This window comes from Tamandua tetradactyla, chromosome 3 (genome assembly GCF_023851605.1).
Source record: "Tamandua tetradactyla isolate mTamTet1 chromosome 3, mTamTet1.pri, whole genome shotgun sequence".
NCBI lineage: Eukaryota > Metazoa > Chordata > Mammalia > Pilosa > Myrmecophagidae > Tamandua > Tamandua tetradactyla.
Window position 1 is genome coordinate 15,260,536 of NC_135329.1, and position 21,225 is coordinate 15,281,760.

A 21,225-nucleotide genomic window follows, 5' to 3' on the forward strand; every position below is an offset into this window, starting at 1 on the left:
GGAAGGGGCCGTCAATAATATGGGGTAAGTGGATGGAACTAGTTGATGTTCTGAGAGGCTGACCCATCTGCATTTCAGAACTTACATAGTCCACGGACCCAGCTATAGGTTGTAGGTTTCTGGAACGTTACCCTAGTGCATGAAGCCTCTGTAGAAACTTATTTAACACCCTAAGAGTCCCTTAGGGTTGGTAGGAATGGTTTTGATTAGGGCTTGCCCAGTTATTATAGTAGCGGTATCTAAATGAAGCTTGCATAAGAGTGACCTTCACAGTAGCTGCTTGATTTTATTTGAAATCTCTGAACCACTGATACCTTATTTGTTATGCTTTCCCCCCCCTTTTGGTCAGGATGGCATTGTTGATCCCATGGTGCCAGGGCCAGGCTCACCCCTGATTATCATGTTCCATGTAAGGGGAAGGGCAACGATTTCACTTGCAGAGTTGGGCGTATAGAGAATGAGGTCACATGTGAGCAACAAAAGAGGTTCTCTGGAAGTAACTCTTAGGCATACTTATAGGTAGGCTAAGCTTCTCCACTACAAACATAAGTTTCACAAAAGCAAGCCTCAAGATCAAGAGCTTGCCTATTGATTTGAATGTTCCTGATGGTTGACACAGTATCAGGGGTTTCCCTAGTGATAAAGTTGAATAGGTTTATTTTTTTCTCCCATTCCTCAAAGGACTATGAAGGCACATTTTTTATAATTGAGCTATTAACCGTAGTCCACGGTTTATTCTAGAATTCACTGTGTGGTACAGTCTTATGGATATATATTATATATATATCCAAAATATATATATATAAATTCTAGTGAAATATGTACAACCTAAAATTTACCCATTTAGCCACATTTGCCCATGTATTTTAGTGCTGTTAATTGTGCTTACAGTGTTGTCCTGCCATCATCCCATTCATTACTAAAATATTCCATCACCTCAAATAGAAACTCAGTACAATTTAAACATTAACTCCCCATTCCCTAACCCCAGAGTGGCCCCTGTAACCTATTTCTGACTTCATACATTTTTTTATTATATTTATTTCATATCAATGAGGTCATACAATATTGACCTTTTGTATCTGACCTATCATACATATGATGTCTTAAATGTTAATCTTTGTTGTTGTGTGCATTAGAACTTCATTGCTTTATATGGCTAAAACATTATGTGTTGGATGTGCCACATTTTGTTTAGCCATTCATCCGTTGATGGATACTTGGGTTACTTCCACATTTTGGCGATTGTGAATAGCGCTGCTGTGAACATCAGTGTGCAACTATCTGTTCGAGCCCCTGCCTTCAATTTTTTTTTTTTGGTATATATTTAGAAATGGGATTGCAGGGTCGTATGGTAACTCAATATTTTAACTTTCTGAAGAATGACCAAACTGTCTTCCATAGTGCTGCACCATTTTATATTGCCACAGCAATGAGTATTCCTATTACTTCACATTTTATCCAAAAATTGTAATTTCCCATTTAAAAAAAAATAGTAGCCATTCTAATAGGTGTGAAATGCTATCTCATTATGCTTTTGATTTGCATTTCCCTGATAGCACATATTTCATGTACTTTTAATTTTTTTTAAAGAAACAGTTTTTTCCCCTTTCTTTCTTAATAAAGGAGAATAAAATAACAACAAAGAGGCCTAGAGCTGAAAAGTATGTAGTAGATTTTTAAAAAATTTACAATCAAGTACTGTTGGGCAACATAATTGAAAGATGTACCCCAACCTGTGAATTCCAACCCCCCTTACCCAAGTTCTCTGAACAGCAAACTGAAAAGGGGAGATGAAGACAAGGAAAAAGGGAAAGAGATGAGACTGCCCCCCATCAGAGGAAAAGAAATAACATCATTCCTTTTTCACCCAATCTCTTTCACTTACATTCCAAACTGTCCTGGAAACAAGTTTGGAAGGAAAAATAAAGTTGAAGTGCAACTTAAAAAGTTGATTGAAGCAAGGTTGTTTTAGATCATGTGCTTTCTGGCCATTTGTATATCTTCTTTAGAGAAGTGTCTATCTAGTCCTTTCCCATTTTTAGTTGGGTTGTTTGCCTTTCTGTTGTTGAGTTAAAGGATTTCTTTATATATTCTGGATATTAAACCCTTATAGGATATATGGTTTCAAATATTATTGTTTTCCATTCATGAGGAAGTCTTTTAATATACAAAAGATTTAAATTTTGATGAGTCAAACTTATCCATATTTTCTTTTGTTGCTCGTGCTTTGAGGATGATGCTTCAGAAACAATCACCTAACTCAAGATTCCATAGTTTTTAAAGGAGTTTTTTTTTTTGTTCAGATTCCTGTATTTAGGTCTTTGATCTATTTGGGTTCATTTGCCTATATAATTTGAAAAAAAGATCCTCCTTCATTCTTTTGCATGTGGATATCCAATTCTACAAGCACCATTTATAGAAGACACTAGTGGAGTGGGCTTGGCAACCTTATCAAAAATCAATTGTCTGTAAATGAGAGAGTCTGTTTGTGAACAACTTTGTTTCATTGGCCAGTATATCTATCTTTACACCAGTACCATGCTGTTTTGTCCATTATAGCTTTGTCATATGCTTTAAAGTCAGGTAGTGTTAGACTCCTCACTTCATTTTTCTTAAGATATATCCAGCTATTCAGGAAACCCTACCCTTCCAGATACACTTAGATATTGTTTTTCTGTTTCTGCAGAGTTAGTTGTGGGATTTTAATTGGTATTGCATTGAATCTATAAATCAATTTGGGTAGAATTGACATCTTAACCATGTTTAGTCTTCCGGTCCATGAACACATTATGTCGTTCTATTTAGGTCTTCTTTGATTTCTTTTAGCGATTTCTTGTCGTTGTGTATGTATAGGTCTTTTGTGGCCTTGGTAAATTTATTCCTAAATATTTGATTCTTTTGTTTGCCATTGTAAATGGAAGTGTTTCTTGATTTCCTACTAAAATTACTCATTACTAGTGTATAGAAACCTAATGATTTTGGAGTGTGGATTTTGTATCCTGCCACTTCGCTGTACTCATTTATTAGCTCTAGTGGCTTCGCTGTAGACGTTTCTGGATTTTCAAATATAGGATTATATCATCTGCAACAGCAGAAGTTTTAAATTCTTCCTTTCCAATTTAGATGCCTTTAAAAAAAATTGTCTAATTGCTCTGGCTGGAACTTCCAGCACAATGTTGAATTAACAATGGTGACAGCGGGCATCCTTGTATCACTCCTCATCTTTCAGTCTTTTCTCCTTGAGTATGATGTTGGTTGTGGGTTTTCATGTATCCCTTTATCGTGTTGAGTAAGTTTCCTTCTATTCCTATTCTTTGAAGTGTTTTCATCAAGAAAGGATGTTTAACTTTGTCAAATATTTTTCTGCATCAGTTGAGGGGATCATTTTGATTTATTAATGTGATGTATTACATTAAATAATTTTCTTATATCAAACTGGTTTTGCATACCTGGAATAAATCCCAGTTGGTCATGATATATAATTCTATTAATGTGCTGCTGGATTCAATTTATGAGTATTTCGTTGAGAATTTTTACATCTATATTGTTGAAGAGATTGGTCTGTAATTTCTTTTCTTGCAGAATCTTTGCCTGACTTTGGCATTAGGGTAATGTTGGCATCACAGAATGAGTTAGGTGTGTCACATCTCCATGGAGATGATCTAATCAAGTTTCCAACCACCAGTGCTGAATAGGGATTAAAAGAAATGGCTGCTTCCACAAGATGAGTCAGGATTAAAACATGGCCTTTTTTAGGGCACATAATGCTTTCAAACCAGCAGAGTTGTTTGTGCCTTTCTAAAAAGTTGTCCATTTCGTCTATATTGTCTAGTTAATCAACATTCAGTTATTCATAGTATCCTATTATCATCATCTTTATTTTTGTGGGGTCGGTGGTTATGTCCATTCTCCATTCCTGATTTTATTTATTTGTATCCTCTCTCTCTTTTTCTTTTTTCAGTCTAGCTAAGGGTCCATTGATTTTATTGGTTTTCTCAAAGAACCAACTTCTTGTATTGTTGATTGTCTTTATTATTTTTATGTTCTCAATTTCATTTTTTTCTGCTCTAATGTTTGTTATTTCTTACCTTCTGTTTGCTTTTGGATTGATTTGCTGTTTTTCCTCTAGTTCATCCAGGTAAGTGGTTAATTTCTTGATTTTTGCTCTTTCTTCTTTTTTAATATAGGCATTTAGGGCAATAAATTTCTCTTTCAGCTCTGCCTTTGCTACATCCTATACGTTTTGATATGTTGTGCTCTCATTTTCATTTACCTCAAGATACTTATTGAATTCTCTTGTAATTTTGTCTTGTCCCACTGGTTGTTTTACATTGTGTTGTTTACCCTCCATATATTTGTGAATTTTTCTGGACTTCTATCTGTTACTGATTTCCAACTTCATTCCATTATGATCCAAGAACGTGCTTTGTATAATTTCAATATTTTTAAATTTATTGAGGCCCTGCTTTTGACCCAACACGTGGTCTATCCTAGAGAATGATCCATGAACATTTGAGAAAAATGTGTATTCTGCTGCTGTTGGGTGCAATATTCTGAAAATGTCTTTTAAGTCCAAGTATTTATCATATTATTCAAAGTCCCTGTTTCCTTATTAATCCCCTGTGTAGATGTTCTGGGCAGTGATGAGAGTGGTGTATTGAAGAGTCCATCTGTTCCTGTAGAGAGGTCTAGTTCTCCCTTCAGTGTTGTCAGTATTTGTCTCATGTATTTTGGGGCAGTCTAGCTCAGTGCACACTGATCCTTCTCATGCTTCCCTGGCAACCTGGGCATATATTATACTCATTTGCAAGTAACTCATGGTTACCTAAAAGACTCTACAATGAGCTCTGAGCCATCTATAGTATATGGCCAGGGAGCCCTCTTTTTTTTATTTGACTTATCAGTTTTTATTGCATATATAATTAGGTCCTCATTCAAGAGATACAGGAAACCTTAAGCCCATGCAAAAAGCATACGGGAAAAGAGAATTTTTTTTTTTTTTTTTTTTACCTTGAAACACTTAAAAAATTCCATATGGAAAAAATGGAAGAAATACTGGGATAATCCTAAAATGGGTATATTGTGCCTCATTGATAGTCAATAACTGCAGCTGGGAAGTAGATTTTCTTACTTATCAACTCTTCTATTGTTTCGTCTGGAAAATAAGTGATCTACAGACCAGCAATCCATATCTAGTAAAATAAGTTGTGTCAACAAATAATGGAGAAAAAGCACTTAAGATATTAGAAATTCATAAAGGTGGCTGGTGTGTTTGGAGAGGTGGAAGCTGAGGCACCACATAGGTTAGATGTGCAGGAGTGAATAAAAATGTCAGTTGAGAATAGATAAGAACTAGATGCAAATTTAAATAGTAGCACTTGTCAGTCAGAAATAGGTCAAAGCTGGGCTCAGCTGTTTAGTCTATAAAATGATTTCAGAGTCATTTCAACAGTTTTCCTTTGCTATATATTTGAACAAAAAATTTAGCTCAATGATTATGTTTATTAGTGACTATTAATTTGTAATTTTTAGAAATTGTGGTAACGTAAGAAAAATTTAATATCACATCTCCTAGATTTAATTCTCATATATTGTTGCAATCGTTCTGTGATATTCATATTTGAGTTTTGGAGAAAGTTTAATAGGAAAGGAATTGAATAAATGTTTGCAAGTATTATGCATGCACTTCATGAAAAACCATCGTGCTCCATCTGAGAAATCACCATATGTTAGAAAGCTGAGAGCTCAGAATGTCAGTAAATCATCAGTAAAGTCACATCTCACATGTTTGCTTAGTTTTTAAGCCCTAAAGACTTATTTAACATATATATATATATATATACATATACATATACATATACATACACATATACATATATACCTGTGTGTATATGAATAAAATGTTTAAGTGTTTGGGAATAAGGTCAGTAATGATACACTCTTCAATTTTTCACTTGGTTAGTAAAATCTCTGACATTATTTGAAATTGATTCTAAGGTTACTTATGTTTTCTATTAAAGGAAAGCATTTTGTTGAGGCAAGATATGAAACTCCTCAAAAACACTGGCTTCAACTCACCTTATACATTTCCCTACCTGTCATCATGATTGCTGCTGCTGCTGTTTTATTAAAGCAGAATAAATTAAGAGAGTTATGCTACAGAGAAGAAACTGAAAGTGAGAGGTATATATGTGTGTGTTTGTGTTTGTGTACTTTTTAACCACCTGCTTTATGTCAGTCACTGTTCTAGGCTCTGGCAGACAGCAGCAATCTAGGCAGAGAGAGCTCTGCTCCTATCGGCTGTCCATTTGCCTCTGTGTGTGTGTGTCTAACATCCTCTACTTACTTGTGGTATTATGTTCAACAAGGAATCTCATATATCTGAACTTCAGTTTCCTAATCTGGAAAATAGCACTCTTTGATCCACATCACTGGATAATGGAAATGAATGTGTCTTGTAAATTCACAAATTTGCTTCATCATTTACTAGTTCTCTGACTTTGAGCAAGTTCCTTACCCACTGTTTTAAGCCACAGCTTCCTCCTGCACAATGGGTGGAGAAATAGAACCTATTTCAAATGGTTGCTGTGAAGATTGAATGAGGGTAAATTGCTTAGCACAGTGCCTGGCAAATGTAGCAAACACTCAAGAAATATGAATTTAAAATTGGTAATGATGTTGATAATTTTTGTGATTTTTCAGCCTGGTTATCTGCCATATTTTGTGAGTCAGAATGCTGAAAACAGGACTCCAGCCATAATTTGACAAATGCAAGATCCCGGAGGGCTATTCCTTTTCTAGGGGTGTATAATATATTTCTGTTAATGCATCATAAGACTGACTGCATTTGCAAGAACACCATGGATTTGATTCACTATGGTTTTGTGTGTACAACGAATAAAAATGTCTTGTGTTTTTTTTTTTTCAGGGGGGAAGTTCATGGTCTGGAAATTGAACCTGGGTCTCCTGTATGGCAGGAGGGAATTCTACCATTGAACTACCCTTGCGCCCCCTCTTATTTGTTTTTATTTAAATTTATAGTAAGCCAGGTTTTGAAATTCTGTGTTTGCAGAGCTGATTTTTTGAGCCTAAATGTAAGAATCTGTAAATAATCCCATTAATGCTATCAGATTTTTCTTGGTCCCACATTCCAGATTGCTTCATTCTGTAAGCATTTTATTCTGCAATCTATTGCATTGGCTCTCTGTCCTCAGGATGCGGCTTCCAGAGATTTGGTGTTTTTCATCTAAATTTTTGATAAATATCTTGAGCAGACCAAGGTCAAGGAAAGACCTGAAGGAGTTCATAAACCCTTTCTTCTCATTCTACTTCGAGCTAATGAAGGGACTTGATTGATCAGTTTAGAAACAATCAGCTCTAAAGCTAGCAATAATAATAGCCTTAATGCTAGCAATAAAAATCACGATCTTTTGAGTAGTTCTCTATATCGTCATTCAAATCTCACAGTAAATGTACCATCCCATTTTAAGATGCAGCTCCAAGAGAATAAATAGCTTACCTATCACCACATAGCAATAAATAAATAAGCAAGTCAGAATTTCAGCCTAGTTATTTCTTGATCCCAAGTTCATGCTCTTTATACTGTTATTAATTACCTTTTACATATAATAAAAATATATTAACTAGAAGAAGTTAACATGTTTTCTGGGGGTTATAATCCTTCAAACCAGCATATTGCACCCTTTGGACCACAAAAATATGTTTTTTCCAATGCAAAGTACATTTATTCCATAACAATATCAGAAAATCTTAAACCATTTCAGTAACAATACAAATACAATACAGAGTCATAAGCAGTACAGATCTCATCAAAGTCAGCTGTAGGCATGGTTTGTCCTAAGTCAGAATTCTCCTCTGGCTCTGGACCTGTAAAACTCAAAACAAGTTATCTGCTACAAAATACGAAGGAGGGGCAACCATTGAATACATTTCCATTTCCATAGGGAGAAATCGGAAGAAATACAGGGGTCTTGGAACCCAAATAGTTACGAACACCTGCAGGGAAAACTCCATTAAATTTCAAAGTCTGAGAGTCATTTATCCTCAGGGTTTTAGAAAGTGGCAGTCCCACCCTTTCTGAGGGCTTATGCAGCAGCCCTGTTCTTTCCAAATGCAACCTTGGGAGACACTGGAGATACCACCTTTTCCTCAGCTCTGCTCTATTCAAATATCATGGCCACACCAGGGAACTCTGCCATCTCTGTGGCACACGCTTAACCCCTCCAGAACAATGGGGTGGCAGCTGTGCTCCTCCCAATCCCCAAGGAATGTGCTCCGCCCTCTTGGAAACCTGGGCACCATAACTCTTCCACAACATGTAGGGGGTAGGCCCACTCTCTGCCTTTGGGGCAAATTCAGCCTCTCCAAGTGCACGCGTGGGTCCATTTCCCTGGCCTGAGTTTTCTTGGCTTCCTATGGTTCTGCCTTTGGAGTTATCGCACCTCCAATTTGTTCCTTTTCTGCTCCTTGAAGTTCAGCCTGTCAGTGGTTCTGTTTATACAGATCCCACAGCAGTCTTGTTGGTTTTCTATGCAGCTGAGACCATGTCCATCAAACAAAAGGGCTGTCCACAATCCTTCATGGCTAACTCCATCTCAAATCCTCACTTGCCCTGTAATAGCTGACAGCTCCCATGTTTGGCTAAGTCCTCATATGGGGCGCTTTTCTCTGGGGTCTCACTTTCTGGAAGTGCAGAATTTTCCAGGTCAAAAATTTCCATTTTCTTTGTACACAACAGTTCAATTCTCAACTTATCTCTTTCCTCTCACATTTCACTATAAACTGCAAGGAATAGCCAGATTACATTTTCCATATTTAGTTTGGAAATTTCTTCTGCTAAATATCCAAATTCATCATTCTCAAATTCTGCCTTTCATTCACATAGAATGCCTTCCTTCCAGCTTATGATGACGCATTCCTCATTTCTGTCTAAAGCCTTGTCAGACATACTTTTAGGGTCCACATTTCCACCAACAGTCTCCTCAAAGCATTCTAGGCCTTCTATCAAGATACTCACAACTCTTCCAGAATCTTCCACTTAACCATTTTAAAAGAAATTCCAACATGTTTGGTTTTTGCAAACCATAGTATCCCACTTCTCTGATACCAAAATTGGCTTTGGTTTTCTAAAGCTGCTGGAATGTGATATACCAGAAATGGGACAACTTTTTAAAAGGGAATTTATTAGGTTGCAAGTTTACAGTTCTAAGCCCAGGAAAATGTCCAAATTAAGGCACCAACAAGAGGTTACCTTCACTCAAGAAAGACTGGTGCTATCTGGAGCACCTCTTGTCAGCTGGGAAGGCACCTGGCTGGCATCTGCTGGGGTCTTTGGCATCTGTACACCTCTGTCAGCTGGGGAGGCCCATGACAATATCTGTTAGCTTTCTCTCCTAGGCATTTTCCTTCTTCGTCTCCAAGGGTCTTTGACTGTTTTGGGCTCTGAAGCTCTTTTCAAAATGGTTCCCACTTGAAGGATTCCAGTAAGTGACTCCACCTTGAATGGGTGGAGACACATCTCCATGGAAACCACCTAATCATCTGGGCTCACCCACAACTGGTCGGGTCACATCTCTATGGAAACAGCTTAATTAAAAAGATCTCGCCCAACAATATTAAAACAGAATTACAGAAAATGGCTTTTCTGGGGTACACAACAATTTCAGAATGGCATGTGTTATGAGAGATATAAATAAATATATCTAGAAATATACAGACAGCTGAAATTTTTGAATTCACTTTATGGTTCTGGCTTAATTTGACATGAGGAATTAAGAAAGCCATAAAGAAAGAAGATTCACCTGAACAACTGTGGGCTTATAATATTAATAATTGAATAAAAGCAAAATGTGGATGAGAGGAGTCAAGCAACAAAGCAAGGTAGTTGATATCAAGACTGTACCTACTTTGTTGGTTGGTTTTCATTTTACTTTTGTTGGGAGTTTACATTTCATATTTCATTTATTTTAATAATTGTTTCTTTGAAGAATATTATTCAAATAGTCATTTAATTGTTCAAAATTTAAAATTTCCTTCACTTCAAAACAAATATTATATCAATTTTTTAGATCTGTGTCAGAAGAAACCAGCAGTAACAGCAAGTTATCCCACAGTGATAGGTGAGTGTCAAACATGGAATGGTGAGTTAGAACATTGTGATTGTTTTGCATTGTATATTTGATAGTTGTTTATGACTACTTGAGAGCTGTTAAGTAATGAACATTAGTAACTATTTTTTACAGCTCTCATTCTATTTATAATGATAAAATAAAACCTAGCTTTGTGATATCTCAGCCTCTCCAACCTGTCTATACTAAAGGAGAGCTTTTGTGTATCAATAGTAGCATCTATGAATACATAAATTATGGGAGTTTTCAAGCATTGGGGAGGAACTTTTGCTTTTTACCTTTACTGATATGTTACCCCCTCCCTTTTTTTTGTATGCTGTATGATGGGGGTCACATTTCATTCTTTTTCCATATGAGTATCTCCTTATTGCAGCACATTTGTTGGATTTTTGTTTTTGTTTGGTTTTCCATTTGTTTGCTTGTTTGTTTTGGGGACGTGTATGGGCCGGGAATCGAACCCAGGTCTCCCACATGATAGGCAGGAATTCTAGCACTGAACTATGCTCGCACCCCCCTGCCATGTAACCTTTTACTGTTACAAAAAGAGGGCTGATCTTCTAAGAGATGCTATCAGAGAAAAATACTGTTAGTAAGACAGAGCCCCGGAGTTATCCTTCATGTCACTGTCGTAATTCATCTGTGAAAATTTGAAAATCTGTTTAGAGATCCAATTATGAAATAATGAAACACTCACAATATTTTATGAAACTATAAATTTTTATTTCCTTGACCAAATGCTGGATAGAATCTAAAAAAAGAGACTATTTCATGAGGCAGCCAAGATTTTTCAGGTAGCCCTGGGTCACTAGTCTTTGCAAGCGTTTAGTTGCTTGTTTGTTTTGGGAATGTGTATGGGCCGGGAATCGAACCCAGGTCTCCCACATGACAGGCAGGAATTCTACCACTGAACTACGCTCGCACCCCCCTGCGTTTAGTTGCATGCACCTATGACGATTTCATTTAGCAGATGTTGAGATAGATTTCTGGACGAAGGGAACCCCTAAATTTAAGAGAAGCACTACTAGGTATGTATAATAACCAGTAATTTTGTTGTCAAGGCAGACTGTTTCAGATGCTATAACAATTAGACTTATATCTGCTTTCTTATAATGAGATGCATGTTTGAGAATGGACAACAATAAACAAACTTGCCCTATAAACCCTGCCACAAAGATAGAAAATGAAGAGCTATTTGCACTCAAAGACAGTGGATCAGAAGAAATAAAAGAATAAATAACAAATATATTAGTAGAAAAATTAAGTAAGGTATGTTGAATATTTTGATACAATTGGTAAAAATTAGCAAATACTTCAAAATGAATGGGTGAAGCAAATTATCAATATCAGGAATTGAAATCACATCATTTTAAAAATCCTTGGACATTAGAAAACACAGAAGGATACCATGCAAAATTCACAATATAAAAACCATAAAGTAAAAATTTTAGACGAGATGCATAAATTCCCAAAATCACCTTCCCAAAAGCAATTAGAGAAAGAAATTAAAATATAAATAAATCTATATTTATTAAAGATCTTGGAACTGTGGTTAAAACTTTCTCACAAAGTTGGTACTTGCTCAACCGCATCAGCTTATATTGCCCTGAACAAAGTGTAAGCCCAAACTCAGTATCAGTGAGGTAGCTGTGATATACCCACCTGCATTAACGGGAAGTCCTGCAAAGTCACATGGCAGTGGACATGGATGAATAATCACAAGCCAGGGAAAAAGTGAATAACTGGGAACAATATTTCAAACCAATATTTCTTCCAATTATTCAAAGATGAAGTAAAACCATTTTTACACATACTTGTCCAGAGAATACGCAAAGAAGAACCATTTCCCAAATTGTTCCATGAGACCAGCCTAATTCCGATACTAAACCTAACAAGGAATGGAAAATTACAGGTCAGATTGATTTCTGAGTATAACAATTCTAAACAAAATATTTCCAGGTATTCTAGTGAAAATTGAAAGGAAAAGCTCATCATGAGCATTTCTCCACAAAAAAAAAAAAAAGAGAAAAAAAGTTGTGATCATTTCAACAGATGAAGAAAAAATTTTTGCTAAAATTCAAAAATTTTTCATTATTAAAAACTATGCTAACTAGTACTAAAAGGAAACCTTATCAATTTGATAAAGGGCATTTGAAAAAAATTACAGCAAATATTACACTTAATGGCCAAATGTTGAACATTTACCTCTGAGGTCACAAGATGCCCATGGTGAACATTTGTGTTCATCACTGAGTGGCCTCAGCCAGTAAAATAAAGTAAGAATAAAATGAACAAATGTAGAAAGTTTAGAAATAAAGAAGGAATGTTGTGATTTTTTTGCAAATCATATGACTGTGTACATAGAAAATTCTAAGTAATAATAAATATAATAGAATAAATGATTTGAAATAAGATCCCTGAATACAAGGCCAATATTCAAAAATCAATTTTATTTTTATGTAGGAAAACCAAAGAATTAAAAAACTGAAAAGTACAATTATATGTATAATCAAATACACAGTAAAATACTCAGTGAATGCAATACCAGACCTTTATATCTAATACAAAATATTGCTGAAAGAATCTTGTAAAAAACCTTCTATTCAATAATTAAAAAAAATAATTCAGGATAGCTTATAAACCTAAAAAAAAAAAATAGTTTCCAGAATACGTAGGGAAATGTCTTCAGAGTCCTGAGGTATGCAAATGTTTTTCAGAATACACATACATACAAAGTAACCATATAAGAAAAAATGGATAAATACCTCCTCATTAAAGTTGAGAAGTTTTGTTTATCAAAAGATATCCTTAAGAAAATAAGAAGAGAAATCAAAATAAAGGAGATTTCTGCAATATGTATATGCAGTATTCAGAACCTCTACACATTGATAAGAAAATATGGAGAGAACCCCAAGGGTAAAATATTTGAAGAGACACATTTAAAAAGACAAGTAGTTCAAAACATGAAATTATGCTCAATATCGTTATTCATTAGAAACATACAAATAAAAATTAAAACGAGATTCCCTTATATCTCTATAAGAGTGGTTAAACTTACTTTTATCATCTTTTTTTTTTTTGTCATGGGCAGGCACTGGGAATCAAACCCGGGTCTCCAGCATGGCAGGTGAGAATTCTGCCACTGAGCCACTATTGCCTACCCTGGCTAAACTTACTTTTATCCTCAAGGATTGGTGAGGATATAAGGCACTACTGGTGTGAGTGTAAATGAGTACAATGTACTTCTGTCTACGGTCCAGCAGTTTAGCATTTTCTAAAGCTGAATATTCATTTAACTTACTGTTGCAGTCCAGGAGATAAAAACCACAGAGTGATTTAAATTGGGGACTTAGAATAATTTAAATAGTTACTTTAGGATGTAGGGAAAAATATTCTTTATGGTACCCTAGGGCTTATGGGAAGTTTCTAAGGAAGGATTAACTTCGAAGAGGGTGCCTCACGAAGTCTGAGGTTCACATCTCTCTGGAGGTGTGGTTGCAGCTTGTTGGATGGCAGAGAAATTCACTGGTCTGGAGTTTTGGGCAAACTGGAAGAAGGCCTCTGGAACACAACTGGGGCATAGGGAATCAAGCTGTCAGTGCAACAAGAGGCGTGGAGCACCAAGTGTCCATGCTGAAAGGGCATTCATGGGCGGGAGAACTGCAGAGACAAATAGGAGGGAAGGGGAACAAACATGCAGACGGAATCAGCGCATCCCTGCAGATAGCGGGCCTGGAGTGAGACTTGTCAGTATTGATCTATCTGTAGGAAGTGACCACCTGGTCAGGCTGGATTGGAAGGTGATCACCAAGCACATCCTGCGTGCCTGGCTGGGGCAGTGCTGCTCTGGATGTCCTCATACCCACAGTGCTGACTGCCTGTGCTGCAGATAAAAATAGTAGAAAGGCTTAAAGGAATTCCATTCATTATGGCAGAGCATATAAAGGTATATTTGGAGCTGAGAGACATACTCATGTTTCATCAGTTACATTCCTGCCTCTTTCGGTGGTTTCAAATTTTTACCAAAAGTAAAGAATTTTCATAGCTTCTTTATTCATCATAATGAGAGAATGGATAAGTTGTGGTGTATTTATCCAATGGAACACTGCATTAAACTACTGCTATAGGAAACAACTAAAATAAATTTCAGAGACATAATGGCAAGTTAAAGAAGCCAGAGACCAGAGGGTATATACAGTATTATTCCTCTTATATGAAGTTGATTGTAGGTAAAAGTATAGTGATAAAAGTCAGAACTGTGGTTGTCTTAAGAGGCTATTGAGTAAGAGGAAAATGAAATATATTCCTGAAGTACTGTTAATAAACGATATATAGGGATGAGTGATGATTTCATTAATGTATATACATGGGTTCAAGTTAATCACACTGAGCTCTTAAGACTTGTGCATTTTAAAGAATGTAACATTCAGAATAGCATGAGATAGATCAACTCCTTAAGAACAAAGCTGTTGAAGTACGTGCAGCACATACACACCTAAATAAGACATGCAAATGATAGAGATACTTTATTCACAAATTGGGACACATTTTATGGTCAACATACTGAAATTGTCATTTCAGTGCAGTGAGAAAAGATGACCATTTCAATAAGTGGACCACAGGATATAGTTATGAAAAAAAATCTCACCACTACTTCGAACACAGAAAAGACATTTCATACACACGAAAGAAAATCTATTCCAGCTAGATTTTAGATATAAACTTGAATGGAAGAACAAGAAAACCTCTAGTATGTGATGGGGGAATATCAGTATTACCTTCTGTAGGACACAAAAGCATTAACCATGAAAAGAAAACTCTGGTGTTTATTTAAATTAATGTTAATATTATTATTTATTAAAATTATTCTGGTTACTAAAATACACCAGGTACCAAGTATGAGATCATATATTTACAAAGATATATTAAATAAAGGATACATGAAGACAAAGTAAATAGAACTCCTATAAATCAGTAAAAGAAAGTCATCCTGATTAATTAAAAAGGTAAAATGCATAAACACATAATTCACAAAAGACACTATATGGGCAATACATGAAAAAAGTACTGAACCCCAATAGTTATTTTCAAAATGCATTTGAACCACGATATAATATTACTAAACACCCACAAGAATGCCTTTTATTGTAAAAACACACAATTCCAATCGGCAAGACTATGGAACAGCTGGAGCTTTTAAATACCCTTGGGGGTAGGATGGGGTGTCAATTCACAAAATCAGTTTGGAAAACTGTTAGACTCTCTTAAAGTTCAACCGATTTATTTCCTATAACTCAGCATATTCCATTTGATGTGTACCATTATTAATGTGTACATCTGTGTATCCAAAACATATATAAGAAAGAAAGATAGATGTTAAAGATCAAGATGGTATAATCTAGGAATGCCTAGAGTGTATAATAATAGTGAAATGTACAATGTACAAATTTTAAAAATCTTTTTGCCTGAGGAAGAACAAAGGAATGTCATTACTGCAGGGTGCTGAAAATAGATGATAATTAATACTTTAAAATGTCACCTTATGTGTGAGACTAAAGCAAAAAATGTTTATTTGTTACAAAATTTATATTTTGACTAGAGCATTTCCTAATATAACTCATGTAGATAGTTTGATTGAATGTCATAAGTACTTGGAATCTCAGGTAGGACATGAGATTTTGTTGGTTTGTCCAGAGTGATGCCCCGATGAACCCCAGAGTGATTTGATCAGTGAGTGGAAAAGTATTTGCAAGCCCCCTTCGGGGAATGGTGAGAGTGGGGAGAAATTCAACTTCCCCAAGTTGAATTCTTGATATTCTCACAAGCAGTGTGGACAACCAAAGCTACAGACTGAGCCCCCAGTCTTGGGGTTTGTTCATATGAAACTTAACCCCACAAAGGATAGGTTAAGTCTACTTAAAATTTAGGCCTAAGAGTCACCCCCAAGAGAGCCTCTTTTGTTGCTTAGATGTGGCCTCTCTCTCCAGCCAACACAAAGAGCAGTCTCACCACCCTCCCCCTCTCTGTGTGGGACATGACTCCCAGGGGTGTGGACCTTCCTGGCAACGTGGGACAGAGATCCTGGAATGAGCTGAGACTCAGCATCAAGGGACTGAGGAAAACCCTAGAATGAGCTGAGAATTAACATCAGGGGATTGAGAAAAACCTTCTCGACCAAAGGGGGAAGAGTGAAATGAGACTAAGTGTCAATGGCTGAGAGATTCCAAACAGAGTCGAGGTTATCCTGGCAGTTATTCTTATGTATTAAGTAGATATCACCTTGTTGTTCAAGATGTAGTGGAGAGGCTGGAGGGAACTGCCTGAAAATGTAGAGCTGTGTTCCAGTAACCATGTTTCTTGATGATGATTGAACAATGATATAGCTTTCACAATGAGACTCTCTGAACGTGAAAACCTTGTGTCTGATGCTCCTTTTAGCTACTATATCAACAGAAGAGTAGAACATATGGAATAAAAATAAATAATGGGGGGAACAAATGTTAAAATAAATTTAGTTTGAAATGCTAGTGGTAAATGAAAGCGAGGGGTAAGGGGTATGGTATGTATAATCTTTTTTTTTCTCTATTATCATTTTATTTCTTTTTCTGTTGTCTTTTTTTTTTAAAGGAAAGACAGAGAGAAGGAAGGAAGGATAGAAGGAAGGAAGGAAGGAAGGAAGAAAGGGAAACAACTTTAACCATTTTCTTGTTTTATTGTATTTTGTTTTTCCGTTTTTTGTTACATGGGCTGGGGCCGGGAATCGAACCGAGGTCCTCCGGCATAGCAGGCAAGCACTTTGCCCGCTGAGCCACCGCGGCCCGCCCTCTGTTGTCTTTTTAATTCTTTTTCTAAATTGATGCAAATGTTCTAAGAAATGATGAATATGCAACTATGTGATGATATTAAGAATTACTGATTTATATGTAGAATGGAATGATATCTTAATGTTTTGTTTGTTAATTTTTTTAATTAATAAAAAAAGTTAAAAAAAAAAAAAGAATGTTCATAGCAGAACTAGTTGTAATGCAAAACACTGGAAACGAACCTAAATGTTTAAGGTAGAATGGATAGTGTGCATTCACACAATAGATAATCATCAGAAAATGATTTTATGAGATTTGCTGGTGATAGAAGTCAGGATAGTAGTTATTCTTGACTCAACCAGTATCTATGGAAAAACCTCAAAATTGAATCATTGAAATCAGGGAAATGCTCAATCAGCTCACAGTCCTTTGCATGTCACATTCATTTCAACATCCTGAAATCACCATTCTTAAACTTCTTATCCAAAAGTTATTATATTTCAATTAAATTTATAACTATTTTCATTAAAAAATTATTTATCAAACCCATATTTAAATTTTATATTTATGTTATCTTAGAATAACCTCAACATTTGTTTCCTAGAATTTTCACAAAGGACATTTCCCTTGAATTTGGAGTCTTATTGTTAAAAACATTTTTCTTTCCTTCCTCATTTTAACTTAAATGTAGTTGTTTTTGTTTATCCCTCATTATACTTTTAACTTCAAATCTTATTGTCTTCTTTTCCCAAATCAATAATATATGTATATATAGGTGTCTGTATCTCTAACATAAATTCAGAAGGTTTGTTGGGGACATGGGCATGGAGAATTCTGAAAAAGATTCTGAAATTTATATGAAAAGAGAAGGTGGGGTATCCAGATAAACCACAATATAAAGAATTTTCTTTTCAAAAAGTATTTCCCTGATTTTAATATATTACGAAATATTTATTAAAATGTCTGAGATCCTTGTTAGGTATACAAGTTATGGTAAAAATTCTCATAATCACAATACTTAAAGAAGAGTTCCATTAATAATGTGATACATATCTTCTTAAATATTTTCTCAACATAAAACGCTGATGTATTTTTTAAACCTAGAGAATCTTCCCCTGTTTTAAAATAAAGACCTATACTATCATGCTAGTGATTAAAAATTAAAATTTTTCAATAAAATATTTTAAGAAACTCATTATCATGAATATTTCGATTATTTCCAGTCTGTCATTATTGCAAATACTCTGAAATAAATATCACTCATGAATATACATCCTGGAGTACTAATCTAGTTACATAGTCAGGATAAATTCTTAGACGAGAAATAGATCAAAGCATAAATATTGTATAATGTGTATAATTTTGTTGTTTTTGATATATACTGCCAAATTAATTATCACCACCAATCTATTTGTTTAATGCTGTAATTTTCATAAATCATTTTAGTCTGTTGGACATAAATGGTATACTTTCTGAGCCTTAGCATATCTTAAATTTTACCTTCTTTTACAATCCTGTTAAATTGTATTTGTTATTTTCTACTATTATTCTTTTTGTAGCTTATAATTAACTATTTCTATAATAAGTATGGCAACAGAAGTAACAAAAGTGTAGAAAATTCACAGCCTAATCTCCTTTTTAATATGCCTTTTTAAATATGTTAAAAGCCTTTGATATGTAGATGTACACACCTGTGTGTTTGTGTGCGTAAATGTGTGTATATTTGCGTGTTCATGTTTTAATTACAGTTAGAATTACCACTGGTAGTTTTTCCTTTTTTATCTCAAATTAAAATTAGTTCATACATCTTGAATGGAAATTTCAAGGCACTTTGTTTTATTGGCTTAAATTTTATCCATCAAACATGGATAAATGAACACTTAAGATACTTTGAGGTGGTTTATAAATGAACACTTAAGATACTTTGAGGAACCATCTCTGTTACACAATTCTGTAAGTATATTTGCAGCCACACAGAAAACTGAGTAACTCTAGCATTTTTTGTGTATGTTGTGTTTTATCTCCTACAGCAACAGTCTCTAACAACCTTGAATTGTTAAGACCTGGAGAGAGAATAGTGTCAAATGCGTCATCAGAAACAGGCCTAAACCAAGAAGGAAAAAGTATAGTTTCTCCCTCGCCTCTGTTGTCATGGCCAAAAATTTTAAACTGTGAAACAGTAAATCATCTGTGCCTGAAATGTCTGGTGTTTTCTTTTCTCTATATTTTTAGCCCCACCTTCCTCCTTTCCTGCCCAAACTTGAGTCCAAAACAGTCTCTGCATCAGATGAAAGGAAACTAAGATCTGTATTCCATGAAACCCAGGGAAGTGCCAATTCAGCCTTACAACCTATATTAGTTTCCTAGAGCTTCCCAAATAAATCACTACAAATGGAGTGGCTATATATAACACATCTATTGTCACAGTCCTGGAGGCCAAAAGTCCTAGATCAAGTTGGAGGGCCAGGCTCCCAACTCTTTTCTTAAAATTCAGAATATGCCATCAACTGGTTAATATGCCATTAACCTGAATATTCCATTAACTGGGGAATTTCACAAGGATGGGGTTTGTCATGGGGGAGTTAGGAGCCACTCCAGTAAGGGTAACTTCCCCCAAACCTACAACCTCCAGATGGGTCCCTGCACCATGATAAGTCCTGAAATGCAGAGGCACCAGCCTCTCCAAAATAGCAAGTAGCTCCATCCCTCTATTCTATATTATTGACAGCCTCTTCCAAGATGAAAAAGTTAGAATGGGAATAGCCTAAACACTCCTCAAAAGTGGGAGAAAGATTAAAGGTGATGGTGGAGTTATACAGAGAAGGTAGGGTTTAACAATAAGTGTGATTGCTGAATCATTATATAGACATTTTTTTAGTCTCCAGTATGTTAGAGTAGCTAGAAGTAAAAACCTAAAGTTGTGGAATTGTAACCTATATGAAACTCTGAAATATGTTCTACAACTAATTGTTGTGATGTGCTCTGAAATGTTTGAAAAATTTTGAAAAAAACTTTTTTGTATATATGTTTTTCACATAAAAGAAAAAAGTTGATTGTGATGATAAATGTACAGCTATGTGATGATATTGTGAACCATTTATTGTACACTTCGTATAATTACATGGTATGTGAATATATAATATAAATAAAAAATTTCAAAAGTTGAAAAAGTAGATGAACAGTCTACTAAATTCTTGTTTGAGTTGTATACGCAGAAGAGTTCTAGGTCAAGTGAACAAATTCAAGCCTAACTTGAATTTCAAAAGCAGAGAGTCAGGCAGGCCATGGTGGCTTAGTGGCAGAGTTCTTGCCTCCCATGCCAGAGACCCGGTGTATTAGTTAGGGTTCTCTAGAGAAACAATCAACAGGGAACACTTGCAAATATAAAATTTATAAAAGTGTCTCACGTAACCATGGGAACATAGAGTCCAAAATCTGTAGGGCAAGCTGTGAAGCTGATGATTCCGATGGAGGTCTGGACAAACTCCACAGGAGAGGCTCGCTGGCTGAAGTAGGAAGAGAACCCGTCTCTTCTGAATCCTCCTTAAAAGGCTTCCAGTGATTAGATTAAGTATCACTCATTAAAGAAGACACTCTGGCTAATTACAAATGGAATCAGCTGTGGATGCAGCCGATGTGATCCTGGCTATGGGAGAAACAGCACTATACAGTGGATGCTGATTCAGAGCACACGCAACTTCCTGGAGAACATTACCCCAGCCCTTCAAGGTATTGCCACCTAGTTGGCACCATAATTGAGTTTTCAAAGGGCCACTCCACCATTCTATCAATCCAGCTGCTTCTAGATGATGAGAACATGGTAAGACCAGAGAATTCCATGAGCATGTGCCCATTCTCGCACTTCATTTGCTGTGAAGTGTGTTCCTTGATCAGAAGCAATGTTGTGTGTAATATCATGATGATGGACAAGGCATTCTGTAAGCCCATTGATGGTAGTTTTGGCAGAAGCATTGCGTGCAGGAAAAGCAAACCCATATCAGAGTATATGTCTATTCTGGCTAGAACAAATCACTGCCCCTTCCATGAAGGGAGTGGTCCAATGTAATCAACCTGCCACCATGTAGCCAGCTGGTCACCTCTGGGAATGGTGCCATACTGAGGGCTGAGTGTGGATCTCTGCTGCTGGCAGATTGGGCACTCAGCAGTGGCCGTAGCCAGGTCAGCCTTGGTGAGTGGAAGTCCATGTCGCTGAGCCCATGCATAACCTCCATCCCTACCACCATGACCACTTTTTTCATGAGCCCATTGGGCAA

At 35.9% G+C, this 21,225-nt stretch overlaps 1 protein-coding gene across 2 annotated transcripts in view; it reads left to right on the top strand.

The window, feature by feature from the left end:
* The window catches only part of LOC143677057 (disintegrin and metalloproteinase domain-containing protein 5-like), a 96,875-nt gene extending 77,724 nt beyond the window's left edge, over window positions 1–19,151 (top strand). For both annotated transcript variants that reach the window (XM_077152552.1, XM_077152553.1), the window contains exons 19-21: window positions 6,024–6,186; window positions 10,092–10,142; window positions 18,982–19,151. In XM_077152552.1, coding sequence (XP_077008667.1) covers window positions 6,024–6,186; window positions 10,092–10,142; window positions 18,982–18,994 — 227 coding nt within the window. In that variant the 3' untranslated portion in view covers window positions 18,995–19,151. The remainder of the gene's footprint in view (window positions 1–6,023; window positions 6,187–10,091; window positions 10,143–18,981) is intronic.
* Window positions 19,152–21,225: the final 2,074 nt, after the last annotated feature.